The sequence below is a fragment of the Phaenicophaeus curvirostris genome, chromosome 4 (assembly GCF_032191515.1).
Source record: "Phaenicophaeus curvirostris isolate KB17595 chromosome 4, BPBGC_Pcur_1.0, whole genome shotgun sequence".
Taxonomy (NCBI): domain Eukaryota; kingdom Metazoa; phylum Chordata; class Aves; order Cuculiformes; family Cuculidae; genus Phaenicophaeus; species Phaenicophaeus curvirostris.
Genome location: NC_091395.1, coordinates 13,319,121 through 13,339,000, shown reverse-complemented (window position 1 = coordinate 13,339,000; position 19,880 = coordinate 13,319,121). Strand labels below are relative to the sequence as shown.

The 19,880-nt window shown below is 38.8% G+C and overlaps 1 protein-coding gene and 1 long non-coding RNA gene across 11 annotated transcripts in view; one reads left to right on the top strand and one right to left on the bottom strand.

Moving 5' to 3' along the window:
* The window catches only part of IL15 (interleukin 15), a 38,850-nt gene extending 29,137 nt beyond the window's left edge, over window positions 1-9,713 (bottom strand). For 7 of the 10 annotated variants that reach the window (XR_011337308.1, XR_011337311.1, XR_011337312.1 and 4 more), the window contains exons 1-2: window positions 8,452-8,661; window positions 200-329 (exon numbers count right to left, since the gene is read on the bottom strand). Coding sequence is in view for 4 of the 10 variants with exons in the window: in XM_069855279.1 (XP_069711380.1) it covers window positions 200-253 (54 nt within the window). In the remaining 6 variants the exon portion in view is untranslated. Of the gene's footprint in view, window positions 1-199; window positions 330-8,451; window positions 8,672-8,915; window positions 8,955-9,381 lie in introns of those variants that run through there. The other 3 variants (XM_069855282.1, XM_069855281.1, XM_069855283.1) reach the window with 3 other exon arrangements.
* On the top strand, window positions 9,030-18,015 carry LOC138719826 (uncharacterized). The gene is made up of 3 exons (XR_011337316.1): window positions 9,030-9,385; window positions 11,985-12,244; window positions 17,147-18,015. It is a non-coding gene; the product is annotated as an uncharacterized lncRNA (long non-coding RNA).
* The last annotated feature ends 1,865 nt before the right edge of the window (window positions 18,016-19,880 follow it).

Genomic DNA, 19,880 nt, shown 5'->3' with positions numbered 1-19,880 from the left:
TTCTAGTACAAGGAAACAAAAAAGGAGAGGAAAAATCTGTGCAGAAAATTACAGGATGATTGTGATCTCATCTAAAGTACAGGAAATGTTTCCAAGCCTTAGATTTCCTGTATTACCTGATTTTCCTCATGGGGCTATAAAATTAACATGTAAAACTTTGCTGAAATTTCCTAAAATGTCATGTTTAAATGACACTTACCTGACTCTCCAGCCTGCTCAATGCTCCAGCAGAGTTTTGTGTTGGCTGCACCATCCTCTGCGTCCTGCCTGCTGGAACATTAGTCAGAACAGGAGCAGAGAATCTGGGTCAGGAAAGTACATTGTGAGACCTAGAGGTGGAAAAATAAGTATATATAATGCTGCAATAGAGTTTTGAGTGGCTCTCAGCCCATTTCTTAAATGCATTAGAAGCAGGAAGTTGCTCAAATTTTGCAAATAACCTTTGCAAAATGATTTACTTCTTCTAAATTAATGGAGAAAACAAGATACAGACTTTTACAAGGGTTATTTTCATCTAGATAGTAGACACACATCTTGCATTGTTATCTTTAAACGCTACAACAGAAGAGGGGGGACCTCCTGGAAAATGCATATTGTTGTAAACGGGTAATTTTTTTGTGACTTCTGATGATAAACAGAAGCAAGGTTGTAGCCAAGTTAGCTTGTGTTAGTCATCAACGTCTGTATAATTCTGTTTTACAAAGGATGGAAGAGTTCCCCTAATTCCTACAGCATGGTATGACAATTGGTTTTTTTATAGTTGCCTTTTACGTAGACATGGTACAGTCCAGCTATGCAATTATACTTCTGCTTACCTCTAGTTTAGAAAATAAATTAGGAGAGAATAAATGAGGCAAACCATATGGAACCAAGGTCAGGTCTGCAGCAATCCACTATAAACCCCTCATTTCAGCAGTGTGTTCATAGTAAGGAATGTGGCAGCTGTCTAACCAGCTCATTCCTCTTTTTATTACCTTTTTACAGATGACACCATAAAACTCGATTGGAATGTCTCCCTTCTCTTTTAGAAACTATTTTTTTCTATATTCACTTTCAAATCTTGCTAGTGTTGGGGTTGTTGTAGAACTAAGCAATTTTTTTTTTTCAAGCAGCTGGTTTTGTATTGACAAAAGTCCTGGGAGAAGTGTAACAGAAAAGGATGAAGACATGTTGACAGAACACTTTATTTGGACATTAATATTAGTATATTTCATAAAAGCAGTCCCAACACAATCTGTGAGAATAAAAGTCTGTGAAGGAGTCTGCCTAGAGGAGTTGTAGAAGGTCATCCTCAGAGGTATTAAATCAAGCAAGACTGGAGCAACTTGCTCTAATGTCGATGTTATCCCTGCTTTGGGAGGGAGGCTGGAAGAGATGACCTGTAAATGCCTTTTTCCAATGTAAATTATTCAATGAAATTAGGCCCTGGATTAAAAAATGATGTGATGAAGAAGGGAGACAAAAACCACACAAACATGCACAGATGCGTGATTATGTAAGCATTATTTGCTCAGGAAATTGAATCAACCACTGATAATTTCAAAGATGTGGGCTGGGAACACAGTGCTATTTCTATATCTGTAAGGGACCATCGCCAACGGTTTTGTTAGGGCCTTGTGCAGCTGAAATTTCCTGCACTGAATGATTTATTTAGGGTAGTGATTTTCTTTTAAGTCCCATCAAGAGTAGTTTAGTCATTTCCAAAGACAAATGAGTAGAAATACACATTTCTTTCATGCAAAGAAAATGTTTATAACCATATAATTAAAGCTGTGCTTTTTAGTAATGTGTGTAAGTATGGCAGCCAAGAAAACCTGCATAAACTTGGCCAAGTCATCAGTGGCTTAGTTCACATAATTGCAGAAGAGACTTGTTGGCACTGTGTAACTGGTCTCCAGCAGTGTCTTCTCAATGAACATACTCTATCTCAGAGCTACAGGGGGGAGTAGAACCCTTTGTATTAAAAAAAAATAAATGTGGTGAAGGCTCAAGAGTAGAAGTCAGCAATGCTGCTGGCACACAACAGTGGAATTTGTGTAGCATGACTGAATGGAAAGCACAGCAAAGAACTAAGACACGGTGGACGTTAAAGGAAGGAGGAAAGGTTGGATGTAGACAAAGAGGGAGCATTTCTGAACAATCGAAGCATATTCTCCTTGAAAACTTGAAATTCAGTCCTGTGCTCACTGCCTTCCCATGCATTCATAATTTTAAAAAGGTATTGACTCTTCCATCACAGTATGATGTAACAATTCCCCTTTTCTCTCACAGGGTTTATGAACAAAATGGATTCTGTTCATGATATGGACTGAGCTCCTGAAAAAAAAAAGCCTGTATAAATGTCCTTATTTGGGCAGAGAAGGAAGCAGAAGATCGCAAAAAGAAAAGCAAGGGTTTGATGGCAGCTCAATGAAGCCCTGAGGAAAAAGAGTCCTATTCCAGTCTTCATCTCACCATCTCTCTGCAGTCTGGGCAAGTTCCTTAACCCATTTTTTTTTCCCAAATGACAATCATTTTCTGAGTTCCCTCATACAAGAAATCGTGACTTTAAGTTACTTTGTTTATCTGTCCTTAGGCTGAGATGCTTCATGCTCCCCAAGCATACACTTGCAGTCATTATAGTCAGCTAGCTCAGATGGAGGTTTCTCCAGCACAGATGCTACAGTTTGAAGAAATGAGTGCCCTCTACAGAGCTGAGTGCAAAAAAGCATCAAGTTCTCACAGCTACAACAGAACACACTGGGAGGTATAGGTGAACACATACAATCCTAGGGAATGCTAAACAATCTCTTAAAATCCAGGCATCACATGCTGGACACAAAATAGCTAGTTTCTTCCAATCTCTTTCCATTTGTAAAGTAAAATTCCCATCCTTTGGGATTTTTCAGAAAAATAAACTACTTCACGTTCAAGAAAGTTGTATGATATACTAGTAAGCGCCATATAGGGAGGATGAAATAAAGACAAAATTAATTATTCTTGATTTACAGCACAGTGCAAGTAATATGCAGCCAATCAGACATGGGGCCCTACAAAAGCAGAATATATGAAGTACAGACTATCTGCTTTTCACAGTTTCATTAGGTTTTATATATCTTTTTCTAGCTATAGTAAAATTGCATTTATTGTGCCCATGTAACTAATAGATACACAGTAACTAAGGCTGTAGACAGTTTTTAATAAGTAAAAAAGATATAATTTTATAATAAAATTACTGAGAGAAATCTGTAAGCAGCAAGAGACCATGTAAATCCCAACCTGATGACTTTGGCTACAAACATGCAGCATTGGACAGTGCAGGGCAATCTGACACTTGGAATCCCCAGGCTGAGAACAGAATCCTGTGCAATACCAGGTACCACCAGTGCTACCCTCCTTCCCATCCCTTCTGCTGTCTGGCAGTGATCTGACTGCATGTGGCAGCCCTGAGTATAATGAATCACATTAACTCTAGTATAAGAATTAACTTAGTCCCAGGAATGTGAAATACTATTTGGTCTATTTACCCTGCCAAGAAGCAGCATAAAAATTCCACCTAGCAACTATACCATTACCAAAGTATGCCAGCAGTAAAAAAAAAAAAAAGTGTGTTTTTTCCACCACAGGCTACAATAGATAAGCCTGCAAGAGCTACTGTGTCTCCAGTTCCCATATTCTTAAAAGCACACTACAGGCGCTTGGTTTTAACAGATATGCAGATGTCTACTATTTTAAAATATTTTGACATAGAATCATAGAATCACCAGGTTGGAAAAGACCCACCGGATCATCGAGTCCAACCATTCCTATCAAACACTAAACCATGTCCCTCAGCACCTCATCCACCCATCCCTTAAACACCTCCAGGGAAGGTGACTCAACCCATCCCTGGGCAGCCTGTTCCAGTGCCCAATGACCTTATAAGACATTCAAACTGAGGCTGCATGACTCAGAAAGGAGCTAGCATGGCTTATGCAGACAGATATAAGTAGTTATTTTTGAATAAGTGTACTTATGTTTGTACCTTTTGCTCTTACAAGCAGGCTCATAACAGTAACCAGCCACAGCCTTTAAATGATAGGTGCATAGATTTCTGTGTTCTGGCAATACCTCTCCTTATTCCCAGCAGAGCAGGTAAGGTTCACGCTTCCCCTTGCAGGAAGATAAACAGTGACACTTCATCACTTGCTGGAGATACAGACAGGCACCACTGGTACAAGTGCCACAATTCTTAATTTGCCAGCTTAGCATCAAAAGAGGCCACAGAATTCATCCCTAATTTTCTGGTTTGTTGATTACAGAATTCTAATTGTGTTAATATTTGTCAACAATCTATTACTAGCTAATAAGTTATTTAAGGTATTTTGAGGAAAACTGGCCAATGTTGTTATTCTTTTATACAAGATGGGTCTTCTACTGCACCAGCTGTTCACAGGATCATTAGCTCAACAGCTGCATCATCATATTTTGTATCTACACTCACAGGATCTGTGGCAGACGGTGACCTGACACCACGGGTGAGCTCAAGCCCTTTCTCCAGCAGAAACAATAAACCTCTCCACACTGTCTTTATTTATAGCTTAAACTCTGGGGAAGAAAAATGCTAGGCACTTGACATTCACAGCCTTCTGGCAGAGACTGCAGTCACAAAAAGGTGTGGTGGGATCTATTTTTAGTTAGCAATTTAGATAATGTTGATCCCTCTACTCAAAAATAATTTACAGCCAGTAAATGTGCTTTACTTGTATTTTTGCTTAGAAAAAGACACCCTAAATTCTAGTCATTGGTGATCTGGTTTAACAACTTTGGTATAAGATTTTTTTAATTGTCACAAGGTCCTTTTTTTTGACAAAGCAGCCTGCATAGGAGCTGCAACAAATACTGTTGAAATTAGAGTTGCTTGAGGAGGAAGTGGATCTCCTGGCATTGCAAACACTTTAAAACAGCACATGTTAAACAGTCCAATTCATATTTTGTCAAGCCTTGGAAACAGGCTGCCCAGGGAAGTGATGGAGTCTCCATCCCTGGAGATGTTAAAACGGTGTGTAGATGTGGCATGCTCGGGACATGTTTTACTAAGAATGGTGGTGCTGGACTGATGGTTGGACTTCATCTCAGAGGTCTTTTCCAACCCTAATGATTCTATGATTCTAGTCCACAGGTGTTTTTATAAAGGCTTTTAAAAACAATTCCTGAGTGACCAAAGAAATCAGCCATTTTTTTTGGTAAAGCATTTTCAAGTATTGGCAACACAGTTAATTGATAAACTGTCAAACTGTTAAGTTGCAATTTATAGTAGATATAATGGCAACAATAACTGAGTAATCACCTTATGCTGCCTCTAAAGACCTACCAGATCTCTTATAGCATGAAATACTGCAAGATAGTTTGTAACAATATATCTTGTTACCTGCTGATAATAACCTATTGGCAAGGACAACAGTTTAATTATATAGTGCATCTCCTGCTGGGTTGCAAATATTTCTGCTGCTCTTCACTAATTTCTTAGCTAAAAAAGAATCAGTCTCCTTATTTCCCACTAATACATTAATTTATGAATGGAAGACAGAAAGCTTTTATTAGCTGCTGAGATGCCTGAACTCTTTGCGTTGTCATCATGGTATAAAAATCTGGCCCCTGCTGCCCATGAATCCTGACGAATGATGGGGAACAAGCCCCAGATCAGCTCAAGGGTGTTCAGGAAATTCCAGTCTAGACCACTCACAAAGATATGCAGAATATTATCTCAAAGGACGCACTCAAACCTGGTCAAGTGGGATCTCTGCTTACACTGACACAGCACAGACAGCTTGGAGGAAATTATGTCATTCTCTTACAGTCCTTCCCTTGGGCTCATTTGGAGTGTGAGATCATAGCACCCATCTTGGAACAGAGGAGCCTTCAATGGGCAGGAACCTTTGAGGCTGGCACCAGTGGCTAACGTTCCATGTTTGGCACAGAAGCAGTGAGAAGGTAAGATGATCTGGAATTAATGACATGGAATCAGAAGTCCTTTTGTCTGTGTAAGAATAATCTGTGTGTCTAGCTACTGAGGACCTTCAACTTAGTTCTATCTCTTTGAACTCCACTCAGAAAGGAGTTTCAAGCATATATTCCCATGAGGACCAGAGTTTGGTCTTTGCAGAAACAAATATCTCAGCTTATTAGCAAATAAATCAGCATTTATTCCTGGTGTAAACTCCATTCTATTGAAGCCTGGAAAATGGGAACCAGAAATCTAGGCTGGGTGACAAGAATGTCTTTAAATTTGGGAACTGCTTTTATAAAAATTAGATGTTGCTTCATATACATTTCTATGTGTAGTCAATAATAAATAACTAATAATATTCTATTCCTACTTCTGAGCAAATACTTTTGAAGATTAGAAATATTTTAGCTTGTATGCACAGAAAACAGACATATTTCAGATATTCTTGCTTTGCTTAACACTCTATAATTTGATGTAGAGAATTGGGAATGTATTATTATAATGAGAACTGGCAGTGTGCTGTGTAGTCGTGGAGTTAAAATAACCTTTAAATTCACTATCCTCCATTATGAGTTTTCAAGTAGACAGAAAGACCTCATAAAAAGCATGAATGCAAGGATATTTACTCTCCTGGACATCAGTTCCTGAGGGCACAGTGATGAAACAGAGGATATAGCAACAAGACTGTGTCATGTAAAAAAAACCTGGAGGAATGAAATTTGTACTTCTGTGCAGGCCAGTAAGTTTGTTCCAACAGCTCAGGTTGGGCTGCTGTGCTTTACTGATTCCTGCAAGCAATAACACTGTGCTGACCTGCAGGATAGTAACCTACATTACAGCACAAAACATGTTATTTTCACAGAACAAGGTGTCTCACGAGAGGGTCTGTTGCAGACCATCCTTGTCCCTGTTGTCCTGGCTGCAGCAAACCGACACAGCACAGAGCAGCAAAATATTTGTTTGACAGATCTCTGCAACTACCATTGGAAAGTTTGTGTCAAATGCATTACTGGCCACAGCCTGGGAGATGTTTATCCTTTTGCAAAGCCAAGAGACTGCAAGCTGAAGTGAGAAGGTACTTTTTGTTCTTCAGAAGGACTCTAACAGCATGTTATCCATACTACCTAATGGCTACACACCAGCCTGTATCTCTGTCCCCTATGTCTTTTTCTATCTTCAGTAGAGATCTAAGAAGCCTCAGAATGGAACTGACCATAATATTCTTCTTCCCAGACAGTTCAAACATTCTTAAAGACAGCAGGGTATAATGTTACACTCTAAAGAGCTTGCAAAGCTGATCTTTACTATTTGAATTTGCAGAGCTAAAATGAATGTGACAGGCCAGAAAGTCATACTAAACGTTCTTAGAGTTTAGAAAGGCTCTGTAGGCTCCCAAAATATGAATTTGATACCTCTATTGATCTGTAAAGATAATTTGTTTATATTAAGTTGATCTATAATTAATTATCTCCTTTCCAGATAAAATAACCCAGTGACACCTTTCCATTTATCCAGTACATGTCAAATAAATCAGTACCTGTAAATAGAAATTAAAACACTCATAGCAGGCAAAGGAAGTGCTGTGCTATTGACTATTTGGAAAGTACAGCAAAACATATTCCAATGATTATAATCAGGAGCTTGTTCTGCAGTATAAGACTCTTCTTTTAAAAGTAAACAGCACAAATATACCTTCTGCATACAGAAAGAATGACAAAGTAGTGGTTGTGCACAATAGGAAGAACTTCCTCTTACTGGATTTTACAGAGGTCATTTGGCAAGTCTTAACAATACAATCCTTCACAAGTTTCTTCCCCACACGTCCTTTTCCTTCTACATTTTGCTTCAATGAGGTGGGAAGTCATATTTTTAACAGCAGTCTAATAAATGCATTTGCTTACTCAGGTTTACTACCAGCTAATACCTCCCCATCATACTGCTATCAACTACCATATCTCTGTATAGCTATTTTCAGCAGAAATTCATTTGACTGTAAATATTCATTTCCCTGCCTGCATTTAGTGCTCTTTCAAGTGGCTACACTAAGAGGGTAAAGAATTTTTCTCCCAGGTTTTTATCTCTGTCTTTGCTATGCTAACTAGGCTCACAGCAGTATCTCTGTTTTCTCCTGAAATTTGCTTTATAAATTTGTTAGGAAAGAATGACAAATTTTCACTGGCTAGCACCAATCTCCTGCTGACGTCTCACACACAGCTGAAACAGAGTCACAGTCATCATGTACAAGGTTAAATTCAATACTTTAACAATGTCTTTTATATTTATCACAAATCTTACAAGGCAAGTTTAAAAATCATTAAATAATTGGAAGATAAGCAGTATGATTTCCCTAATATTTTTAATACCAGAAAGAAAGAAAGAAAGAAAGGAAGGAATAAAGAAAGAAACAAAGAAAGAAACAAAGAAAGAAGGGGAGGAAGAACGAAAGAAAAGCAAGAGGATGTTAAAAGCCGTAAAATACTCACAAGTCTCGGAGAAGCTGTGCAGCAAGTTGGCACAGAAGTTAGGATGAAGTTTACACTGGTGACAGCAGCAAAGGCTCCACCCCCTCCTCCGTTCTGTTTTACTTTCAGTTATTATATAATAATGTAGGACTATGTTTGTGCTTAATTCAATGTGGAATTTATTCTTGCCACAAATAGCACAGAGTAGGGATTTCCTGCTGCCATTTCTGAGCAATTTTCAAACTTGGGGAAAAACAAGAAAAAAACCCCTAATGTGGGAATTGGATGCCTGTGATTTAGAAAGTAGGCAACTGACTGACAAGCATAAAGGCAGTTGCTTGTTGTCCCAGTGAGCAACATTTACTCATGCACCTCTTATCCTTCTGTAAAGGGAAGGAAGCATTCAGTTTGTGCCCTTGTCCCTGCACAGTCCTTTTCCCCTTCATAATGTATCTTCCTGAGCAGAGCTTTGAAGAGTTGCTTACCTTGGAAGCAAACACTCTACCTTTACGCTATAACTCCTCCTCTTCTCTGCAGCCTGAACAGTATTTTACTGGGACAGCCACTACAGGAGGGAAAGAGAAGTTGCTAGAAAAGGAGAGCACAGACATGGAAAAGGATTGGCAGGACAGAAAAGAGTTTCTCCAAAAGGTACAGCATCTGGCTTGCTATGGTACAATAGGGCGAGGAGGTATTGAATGGCACCAGAAGAGGGTCCTCATAAAGGAGCTAAAAAAACACTCTGCAAATTGCACTGATCTCAAAAAGTGGTTCATTTTAATTGTTGATAATTGTGGGATTACTGACTACAATAATAACAGGGCATGGCAGCTGTAATCCAAAAGTCCTGCTTAGTCACCTCATGTACCTTGAGCCAAACTTTAATGCCCTGAAGATGAAGCTCAGCAGCTCTCTAAGAGTACTCTCAGGTTTCCAGGAACTATCACTTACCTGTGTAAAGTTCATGCACTCCAGAAACAACAGAGAAAAAGGTGCTTCCTCTCTGTTCAATCTTCTTATCCTCTTCTATATTATTCTGAGTGGTGGCTGTTACTTTGTGCACAACCACACTCTTGGAGTTGGTAAAACTCTTCTGCAGCTAAATGAGAGGGTTTAGAAATGGCTTTGTCTCCTAACGGAAGAAGAGATGCATTTCTAGAGTTAGGCATTTCCTTCCTGTTTCCTGGGGTAAAAACATTTTTTCAGGAACACTACTTATAAAAACTGCTGAACAATACCAGTCAGTTTCCTGTGATGGGATAGTCTGTTACAGCCACATTTAGAAAATCTGCTTAAGGACCTAAATAAGAATTCTGCATCTTGAACAGTTATCATATAAGAGAGAGAAGCAAGGACTGGAACTGTTTCCAGAGATAGTTCTAGACTGCTGAACGATGAATTCATTACGTAAGGCAACTTGCTTCCATTACTCAGCACCCCTGTGAGCTGTATCCTGTGATCCAATGCTTGGGTCCAGTGTCCATTCCGTGGAGAAGTCACCAAAGTGAAATGCAGCCATGCTGATTAGCACCTGTACAGGATCTGGATTGGAGCCACTTCCAGCGGTTTAACACAAGATAAAAAAAAAGCAGAACTCACAACTTCATGTTCTATGGGGACTACTGGCTCTCTCATGTGATGCAGCTACTCAAATTCCTTGTACTCTGTCTCAGTTTAAAGTGTTACTATCACTTTATAAGCAGTTGTGTAGATGTGGGAGGTAAAATCTGCCTCAAGTGACAGCTGTTAGTAACCAAGGCAGGATTTGAAAGAGGAAATAAAAGTACAGACTTACCTGGAATTCTTGCCATGTCAGAGTACAAACATGCAAGTGAAAAGGAGGTAAAAGCACTACAGGAAAAACCACCATCCTAGATAAATATTTAAACCAGAGGAGCTTGCTCATTTATCAGCTGTCTTGTGATAAGTACACTCATTCTAAGACAAACATGGCCATAAACACTTCTGCTTCTTCAGCTTGTTCCAGTTCTTTCCAAGAATGAGAGTGAATAATTTCAAGTTTACATATGAGTGTATATATTTGGAATTGGGATTCCGAAGTCTCTCCTATTTGTTACTGTTTAAAGCTGAATGGAAATTGTTTCCCATTTGTCTTTGCTTTTTTTTTTTGATGTGATGCCTTTGCTACACTATGATTTGCCAGAGTTTTCACAACTATGTTAAATTTATAAGCAAACGGCCAAAACCAAACATACAAAGCCTTAAGTATTCATGAAATTTATTCTATGAGAAATGGGGAAGGATCACTCATTTAAGTTCTTTTCAAGTTCTTGTTTCCTTTGAACACCGCAAAATAGAAACACATTATGTAGGATGGGTTTTTTTTTTTAAACTACCTGTCTGGATTTGTGCTTTTTTTCTTAGAACTATGCTTTTCTGGCATTTTGGAAGTTAAAATATATCATTTTCTAGCTTAATATAAAAGCTGTTCCTAAGCATTACAGTAGTTGTATATAACAATGTGTCAGCATGTATTATGTTGCAATAGTTTGACAATACCACTTGCATTCCCTCAACATGTAATTCTCATTCATTTTCTTAATTACACAAAATGTGTTTCCTGATTACACAAGGGGCAATTTATACTCATCTAAATACTACTAGCCACATCAAGGTGTTTATTCATAGCATAAATTACTCTCATTCTCTCCTGTGAGCAGAATATCTCTTTCTAATTTATCCAAGTTTCATTTATAGTGGGCACAGGCTATCTGGCAAGATATTGGCAATTACTCTCACTAATGACCTACTGAATTGTAGTTTAGTATTAAAAGTGCAGTGACAAAGAACTTGAATAACTTACATCACACAAACGGTAAAGTGAAAAGAGATGCATAAATGTAGTTTTGAAAATAAACCAGGATGACTGAAAATTCAAACCTGACCATCCTGCTTTGAAGCAGCATCCCCCGAACATTTTGTGTGGCTGCATGACAGCTAACAAGAAGTTTTCTTTTATTGTACTTTTAAGTTTAAGCCCATAGTCTCACAAAATTAATTCATTTGGAATTGGTGTTAATTCTGTCACTGAACACCAGGGGAGGAAGTATTGCTACAGGAGCAAGAGTGAAGGCGGCATGAAGGAAGAAGGCTTTTCCAGAGCAATGTGATATGAGTGGTTGCACAAAAATGCTAGATTTTCTGTTGTCTGGAAAATTATGGCAGTTCTTACAGAGTCAGATCCCTTCAGGATAGTCCCCAACCGACACAGCTCAGACCAAATTTTCTTTGCTAAATTACAGAACGCTTAAAGATGGGACTGCACTACACTCTTCTCACCTACTGTCTCAATATCAGTGTTTTTAGAACAATGATATTGGAATGAAAACCTTCTTTAATGGGCTCCGATAAGACATTATGCTCTGATAAACATAAAGATTTTTATATTTTTTTGATGAATTCCAAAATTTTTAAAGAACCTAAGCCAAAGTGTATAGGCAGATACAGAGGACAGTATTTGCAATTTAAATAGTATGTCTTCCTGAGTATTTTTTTATGATAGCGTTCCTGCTGTGTTTGAATTGTTGCTGCAGGGCTGAACTACTACACCCTCAATTATCAACCTCATGAATTTCTGCATGGAAAATTAAAGAGCTGTTGTTTTCTTCCTCTGGGTGATAGAGTGGATACAAAGAACTGATAAGCATGTGCACAGATGTCTCCCTTTACTCAGCGTGGCAGCCAGAGGAGCTAACTTGGAGGGGAACAACAGCCTTCTTCCCCTGAGGAATCACATCCCAGTGATCCCAGTGGCATTCACCATCACTGCATGAGCTCCAGTATCTGAACTAAGGTGAGCCTTGATTCTAGTGATAGTGGCCAGCAGCAGTGTGTCATACTCCTGAGCAGGAAAGGAGAGAAGGGAACTCGTATGATGAGGGACTTATGTAAATCTGTGTTTGATAAACACTAGAAAGGTGATTTTCTGGAAATAATAATCTTCAACAAATTGTGCACGTCACTCAGTTTGGGAACTGTCCTGCACCAGTGCTGTAACAACATATAAACCAATATTCCATTTGAAATTATTCTGTGGCAGAGTTATTGCTGTAGCAGAACATTTAACATACTAAACATCTTAACAGAGGAGGGGTGTGTGCCTTCTGAAGATCTAGGCAACTTGTGTTCTGTGGCTAGTATAGGACTATAAATAATGTCTTTTTTTTTCCACACAAAATTATAATGTTTCCTAAATTATAGACCCTTCAGAATAGTTATTAAAAACTTCTGGCTTCTCCAAAATGGTATTCAGTTTCTAGACACATATGGAGAGACATTAATATTCTACTTTTCAGAGCAATGCACAATATTTCTGGAATGTTATAATTTATCAACTATTGCCACTAAGTATGAAATATTCCCATTTAAAGAGATAGTGTTTCCAAGCAAAATCATATCAATTGCTGAGTTAGCAAAAACAAAACAAAGGGAAAGTTATTTAATGCTTAAAAAGAGAAAGAATGCATTTCTGTATCTGTGGAAAAAAGCTGTCACAGAGAAATGTGCACAACTGCAAACAGCTGTTGCCCTCCAATAGAGGCTGTAGGGGTATGAACAGATGCAGAGCAGGGTGGCAGCATTGTGGAACAAAATGTTTATCCAACCCTGGCCTCCGTGACCAGATAGCTATTCTGTGTTTCATTTTATCCCCCATGTTTGCTGAGAGACTATATAGGCTTTTTGGATTCTACTGAATGGGCATTCAGACAATTAAAAATAGAATTATTAATTTATTTGAGTGCTGCCATAGAGCTACACCACAGGACTTGAGGGGAGCATGACAATGAATGCCTTTATTTTTCACTGAAAGGGTCATGGGGCACTGGAACAGGCTGCCCATGGAGGTGATTGAGCCTCCATCCCTAGAGATATTTAAAAAATGGGTAGATGAGGTAGTTAAGGATGTGGTTTAGTGGCAGATAGGTATGGTTGGACTGGATGATCTCAGAGGTCTTTTCCAACCTGGTGATTCTATGAACTCTTAGTTGGATTCACACAAGGAACTTATGATCTTAAATGTTTTGTTTAGTGCCCTGTGATTAGCACTATCCTATTTAGACAAAACATTTATAGTATTGCAAGGTATTCTAGGATCCACAGTTGCTGCTTAAATTGCACAATAGATACAGAAAATCTAAATTAAACTAAACAAAACTAAAATAAAAAAAAATAAAATGTGACAAAAAAAACCTGGCTAACATTCTCAAAGGTGTCTCTTCACCATAGGGGTTCTCTTAGGTTATACTTGTTACTTCTGTTTGTATTAGTCAACCCACAAAACTCTGGCGGTTCACGCTGCCTCAGTAGTCCCTGATGTAGGGAGCTATGTGTCAAATCCATAAAATGTGTCAGTCAATTATTATTATTTTTTTTTACTAGACAAGCATTCTTTAAGTGTTCCTTAACAGAAATTCCAGAACAGTGAATTGAAGAATAAAAATTTACATTATAATAATGAAACTGAATTCTAAAATGATAGAATGATTTGGGTTGGAAGGGACAGTGAGGGTCATCTAGTCCAACCTCCCCTGTAGTGATGTCTGCAACTAGATCGGGTTGCTGAACTTTAATGTTTCAAAGAATGGGGCATCTACCACTACTCTGGGAAACCTGTTCCAGTGTTTCACTATCCTCAGCATAAAATAAATCTTCCTGACATCTAATCTAAACCTCTCCTCTTTTAGCTTAAAACCATTAGCCTTGTCTTATTGCCAGAAGCCCAGCTAAACAGTTTTTCCTCATCATTCTTATAAGCCCCGTTTAAGCATAGAGAGGCCACAATAAAGTCTCCTTGGAGTCTTCTCCAAGCTGAACAACCCCAACTCCCTCACTCTCAAGTCACTTTGAGGTGAGGTTGGACATTCTTTTCCTCAGAGTTAACTCTGTGATAAAACAATTTACTGAGGTGTCTCATTCTTCATCCATGGAGACACCCTCTCTGAGGTTAACAAGCTGCTTTGCAGCCCATTTTGCTATTTGTAGTTGGAGTTGTCAGGACTGTAGGATAATTCAATGCTAACCGATATGACTGTGCAAATAAGAAAGTCACATTAAAAAGAAATAATATACAAAAGAGAGAGCTGAAAGAGGAAACAACACAAACAAGTAACGATGTGTATTCCATCAAGATTATTTCCCTTTCTTTCTCTTCAACACTAAAATAAAATAGACATATCATATGTATCATCTGTCTCATTTATTAATTCTGGTTTATACTTTCATTATACTGTAATACAGCTAGTCTCTTTAATACTCAGAGATTTTGTGACGAAGTTAGAAATCAATGGAAAGTAATTTCTCTATAAATAGAGAAAGCAAGATACTTACCACATGGACAGAATGTATTCTAAACACTGGAAAATTAAGAGACTGTACAACATACTCTATTTAGCCAAAGAGAAAGAGTTTTCTTCAAGTAGTTTACCTTAAAATTAGGAGTCAGCCCAAATTCAAGGATGTCTTTAGTTTTGTCACATTGTTTTCATGTTTCTAGGATATATGAAAAACCTCTTCATAAATCATGACACATTTGTGCAATTTTAAACTCCCGTATGCCCCATGATGTATTGTTCAGTCTTTTACAAGAGAAAATCAATGTGCTTTCTGTAGGGAATCTTAATATCTGGAATACTAGGTACAGAATCGATGAATGTGATGGGAGTTATCAAAACTTTGACTAGTTGATGAAAAAATAGTGTTTTGAAATGTACTATCGATAACTGGTCACTTGTCGTTTCCGTCCTGGGATTTTCTGATAGCTTATTTTCCTCAAATGAGCAATTCTTCCCATCTGTTATTTCTTATATTTCCCCAGAGCACCTGTTACTCAGAAGCAGCAGATTCCTCTGAATGAAACGTCATTGCTTTTGCTGGCACTGCATGGGACACAGAAATGTTCAATACGCATAAGAATAGGGATTCCCCATTTTCAACCTCCACTGCTCACTCTGAATTCTTCGGTTCTCTGCTTCATGACTGTCTAGCCTAAGTCACTGAAATTCATTGCAGGAAATCATGCAGTGCATGCAGCAACAGAAACGTACAGGGCGTTCCCAGTCCTCTCCAGTTATTTATCTGTGTACTTCATGTACCCTGAAAACAGCCAAAGATAAGGTGTTTATGGACAGGATTTCCAGTATCAGGCCACAAACAGTGGCCAACAGAAACAGAAACTGGTGAGGGCGACTTTGCAGCTGCTCAGACACATGGCCGGGCTGGGCCAGTCTGTAGGGAAATCAAAAGATCCCTGCTTCCCAGAGGTACAAGGCTCATGAAGTGACTTTTGGCTGTGTGAAAATTCCAGTGTTTTCCAATATCCACATGTCTAGCTTCCCCTTGGTTTATGATTTGCAGTTCTTGTTGCTGTTCAAGAGGATTTGCAATTTGCTTGAGATATTGCTCAAAACAGAGAAAGACCAAAGACTGGCTTGTGGGCTGTGTTAAACTGCGTTAAACAGCCCATTAAACTGCTGCTACAATAACGTGTATCCAAACTTGGGAAACTGATAATAAGCTGAAAACTTTTGCCAGTATGATTGGATCAAAGTTTCTGTGCATTAAAAGAAAAGATGAAAAGTGCTCAACAAATTATGATATTTCCTGCAGAGTTGAAAATGTGGGAGAAAAAGCATTGCTTTTCATAAAAAATGCTGTTAAAGGGATGACACTCAAACCATCAGTTTTTGCTAACTTTGACTGGTTTTGTGTGTCCCAGGAAGCTATTTGTACAGTACTTCGTGAACAAACAGTAGCATCCAGAAATATCTGCAATATAAATAAAAGGTGCAAGAACAGGCTGTCTGCATGAGCCAAAAGACAAGCCAGCAGGGAAGAAGGCCAGCCTGGCTTAACAGAGAGCTCTGACTGGGACTCAGAAAAACAGGAGTTTATGACCTTTGGAAGAAGGGGCAGGTAGCTCAGGAAGACTACAGAGATGTCGTGAGGGCCCCTAACTACAAGACTTTGAGCTGCTGGAGTGTGTCCTGAGAAAGGCAGTGAAGCTGGTGAAGGATCTGGGGCAGAAGTCTTGTGAGGAGCGGCTGATGGAACTGGGTTTGTTTGCCCTAGAGAAAACAAGGCTGAGGGGAGACCTTATGGCCATCTACAATTACCTTAAAGGAGGTTGTAGTGAGGTGGGTGCTGATCTCTTCTCCCAAATAGCAAGTGGTAGGACGAGAGGAAAGTTATACCAGGACAGGGTTAGGCTGGATATTATGAAATATTACTTCATGGAAAGAGTTGTTAAGCACTGGAATAGGCTGTCCAGGGAAGTGGTTAATTCACCGTTCCTCAAGATATTTAGAAGTTGTGTACATGTGGTGCTTAGGGACATAGTTTAGTGGTGGACTTGGTAGTGTTAGGCTTACATTTGGACTTGAAGTTCTTTTCCAACCTAGACAATTCTGTGATTCTGTGAAAATAAATTGCCTCAAAAAGATTGCTGTTTGTGAGAGTGCAGTTACACGTAATAATACTAGTCCATAAATCCTATGTAATAAAATGTTAAGTAGTGAACTTGCAGTACATGCACGAGTAGTCAGTGTGAGCATACTCCAGAACTGTGGATATGACACCACATGAGAAAGGCTAATAAAATCTCTCTGAAATCATAGATATTGAAAACTATGACATTTCTTGTCACTTCCCAGATATCTAAACTACTGGCAACACCTTGTCATTTGCTTTTTTTAACCAGGATTCTTTCTGAAGTGACTCCCACTGGATTTACCAAAGAGCATCTATTTTTGTGTAGCTCCCACTGTAACTAGTTTCCTGTCTTTACAGTAAGTGTTGTGTGGCTTAGGGGAGGAATAGAATTGAGTTCCTGCTGATACTACACTTTCTTGCAAGCCCTTTCATGTACTTAAACCAACAGAGACTCTGTGATTTCCTAAATTTACATTACAGGTGACTGGTTCATTCCTGGGTGACTGTATGAAATCAATTTTAATCTACTCTCATACACGTATCAATAGAAACGTAGACCTAAGTATCTGATAAACACAGTTGTCTTCTGGTACCACAGAGGTGCAAGAGACCTATTTAATCTTTGCAAAGAGGAAAGGGCTAAATCTTTGCAGAGAGTGCATGAAAAAATGATTTGAAATTTTGAAGATTATGTAAGTTCATAATACCATATACCACAAGGTCTCAGGGGCCTTTTTTATCACCAGTCGCCGCAATTAGCATTAGCCATACTGACCAACTTTGAATAAAATCCTGTACGCTCTAATTTGGCTGAAACAGACTGATGTTTTTAGCTAATTTGTAGCTTTCTCAGAAGCAGGGCAAATATATGAAACTGGTGACCTTCTCAAGACTACCTAGGGAATGTAAATGACCAGTTGTGTGATTGCTGAGGGATGGGTAGAGTAATTTCAGGGTCTAAAAATTCAAGAAATACTAATATATATCGTCTGATCATTTAAAAATAACTATTTCACCACTCGAGAAGAAGCAGAGCTGCTTTCCTGTGGTCATTCACATTGTGATTTCTGTTTGGGGCTTTATCATCCTACCCCCGGTTCCCAGTGGTTGCTGAAGATCTGCTTACACTAAAGCTCCAGTCTTATAACACTGGTCTCTACCCATCCTTTTTCCCTTCCAAAACAAAATCTACATGTTATTGTCATGTTGATCCTTTCTACCCCTTTTGAAGATGAGTACTGCCGCCATAAGGAGGTAACTTCACTTTCCATAATGCTAGGGATTAAAATAGACTACTTACAGAAAATTAGAATTGTGTGATTATTTAAAATTAAGTTGAATTGAAATTTGTTTTGATTATCTCAGCACAAGTGACTTAACTTAGCATGAATGACTTTGCTTAGCATGAGTGACTTTGCTTAGCATGAGTGACTGAAGTGCTGAGGTCTTAGGCTGAAAACCATAACTGAACTTTAGTTGATTCTCTGCTTAGTTCAGATAGAGAAGCACCAGAAGTAGCCTTGCACAATGAGACAAATTGGACCAAACCTGTTACTCAAGAAGACCTTAAAAGAGCAAAATCATTCCATCTGAAGACAGATGAGCCCTCCAGTCTCTGGCTGAGCAGTAGTTTTCTTCCTGTCTTTTGCATAGGCTACTTTTAGTCCCCTTCTTTTTACCCCTTCCATGCCTCTGCATGTGGCTGGCTGTCCTCTTCAGAAGCTGTGCCATGGCTGATTATCCCCACATCATTTTCATGCAGTTGACTATCCAGATTTTGCACTCAGAAATAGTGTGTTGCAATTTGGGTCACTTCTACAGTTTTTCAAGATTATTTTGCAGTCTGCTCTTCCCTTCTGAAATGTTTTATTCCTTCTGTTTAGTACTGTCTTAGATTTTGTCAGCGGAGCTTTCATTTGGTAACTGCATCACAAGTAAAGTGCTTGAATAATACTGGATGACCTACCTGTATTCCTTTCTTTCAATTACTCTAGTTCCTCTGTAAACAGTGTTCTTGAGTCCAGTTTTCTAACATGTTGTGCCCCTCATGCTGGCAGATTTCTTGCTTGCTTATATTAATTTCATATGACAACATGTCAAAAGCCTTATTGAAGTCAAGACAATGTGACAGCTCCTAATTCTTCTCTGTCATTTAGACTTGTTATCCTGTCACAAAAGGAAGAATAATTTGTCATAATTTGTCCATAACAAAATATGTGGGCTTCTTCCTCATCTGGTTTCCATTTTCTCTAACTGTTTCTTCTGGTAGGTTTCCAAGAATGGGAGACTCCCTGTCTGGACTGTAGTGCTCTCGCTCTTTCTGCTTCTATCTTAAAGCCACTCACTGTGCAACTGTTTTCTAGCAGCTTGGACCCTAGCACATCACTCAGAATTTCTGAAAAGTAAGGAGTTGGAAGCCCTCGTTCAGTCAAACCAAAGGTCTGTTAGCCCAGATTGCAACTTGCTGGCTGTTCAATGGCCAGAAACACACAGGGAGCGTGAAAGCAGAGTGAGGAAACAGGGTCCCTTCCCAGCAAAATCCTCATGTCCTCCAGAGGTCTCAGACAGCTCACCTCTCTCAGACAGCACAAAGCTCTGCAAACTGTCACAGCTGCTCACATCAGGTCTTATAAAGGCATCCCATTTTGATCACAGTTGGTGCTATTAGTTTATTATTTCTTTTCTACAATTTCTCAGCTAATGAGAATTTACTTTTCATTTTTGGTGATATGATCTGTTCTCTGTTGTAAACCAAGTTAAACTAGACCTAAATTTTATCACAGAATCTCCCAGTGATTTTCAGCTCTGATGTCTTGCTAAGGGAAACGCTGTATGCTATTTTTAAAATGTTGAAGTTAATGTTAAAGTTAATGTTAAAGTTAAAGTTAATATTAAAGTTTCACTTCACATGCTGAACTGATGACAAACCGCCATGCAAAGGACAGTCTTCTAGATAGGAGCCAGAACTTTTCCACCTGTTACTTAGCAGGGTTCTATGGAAA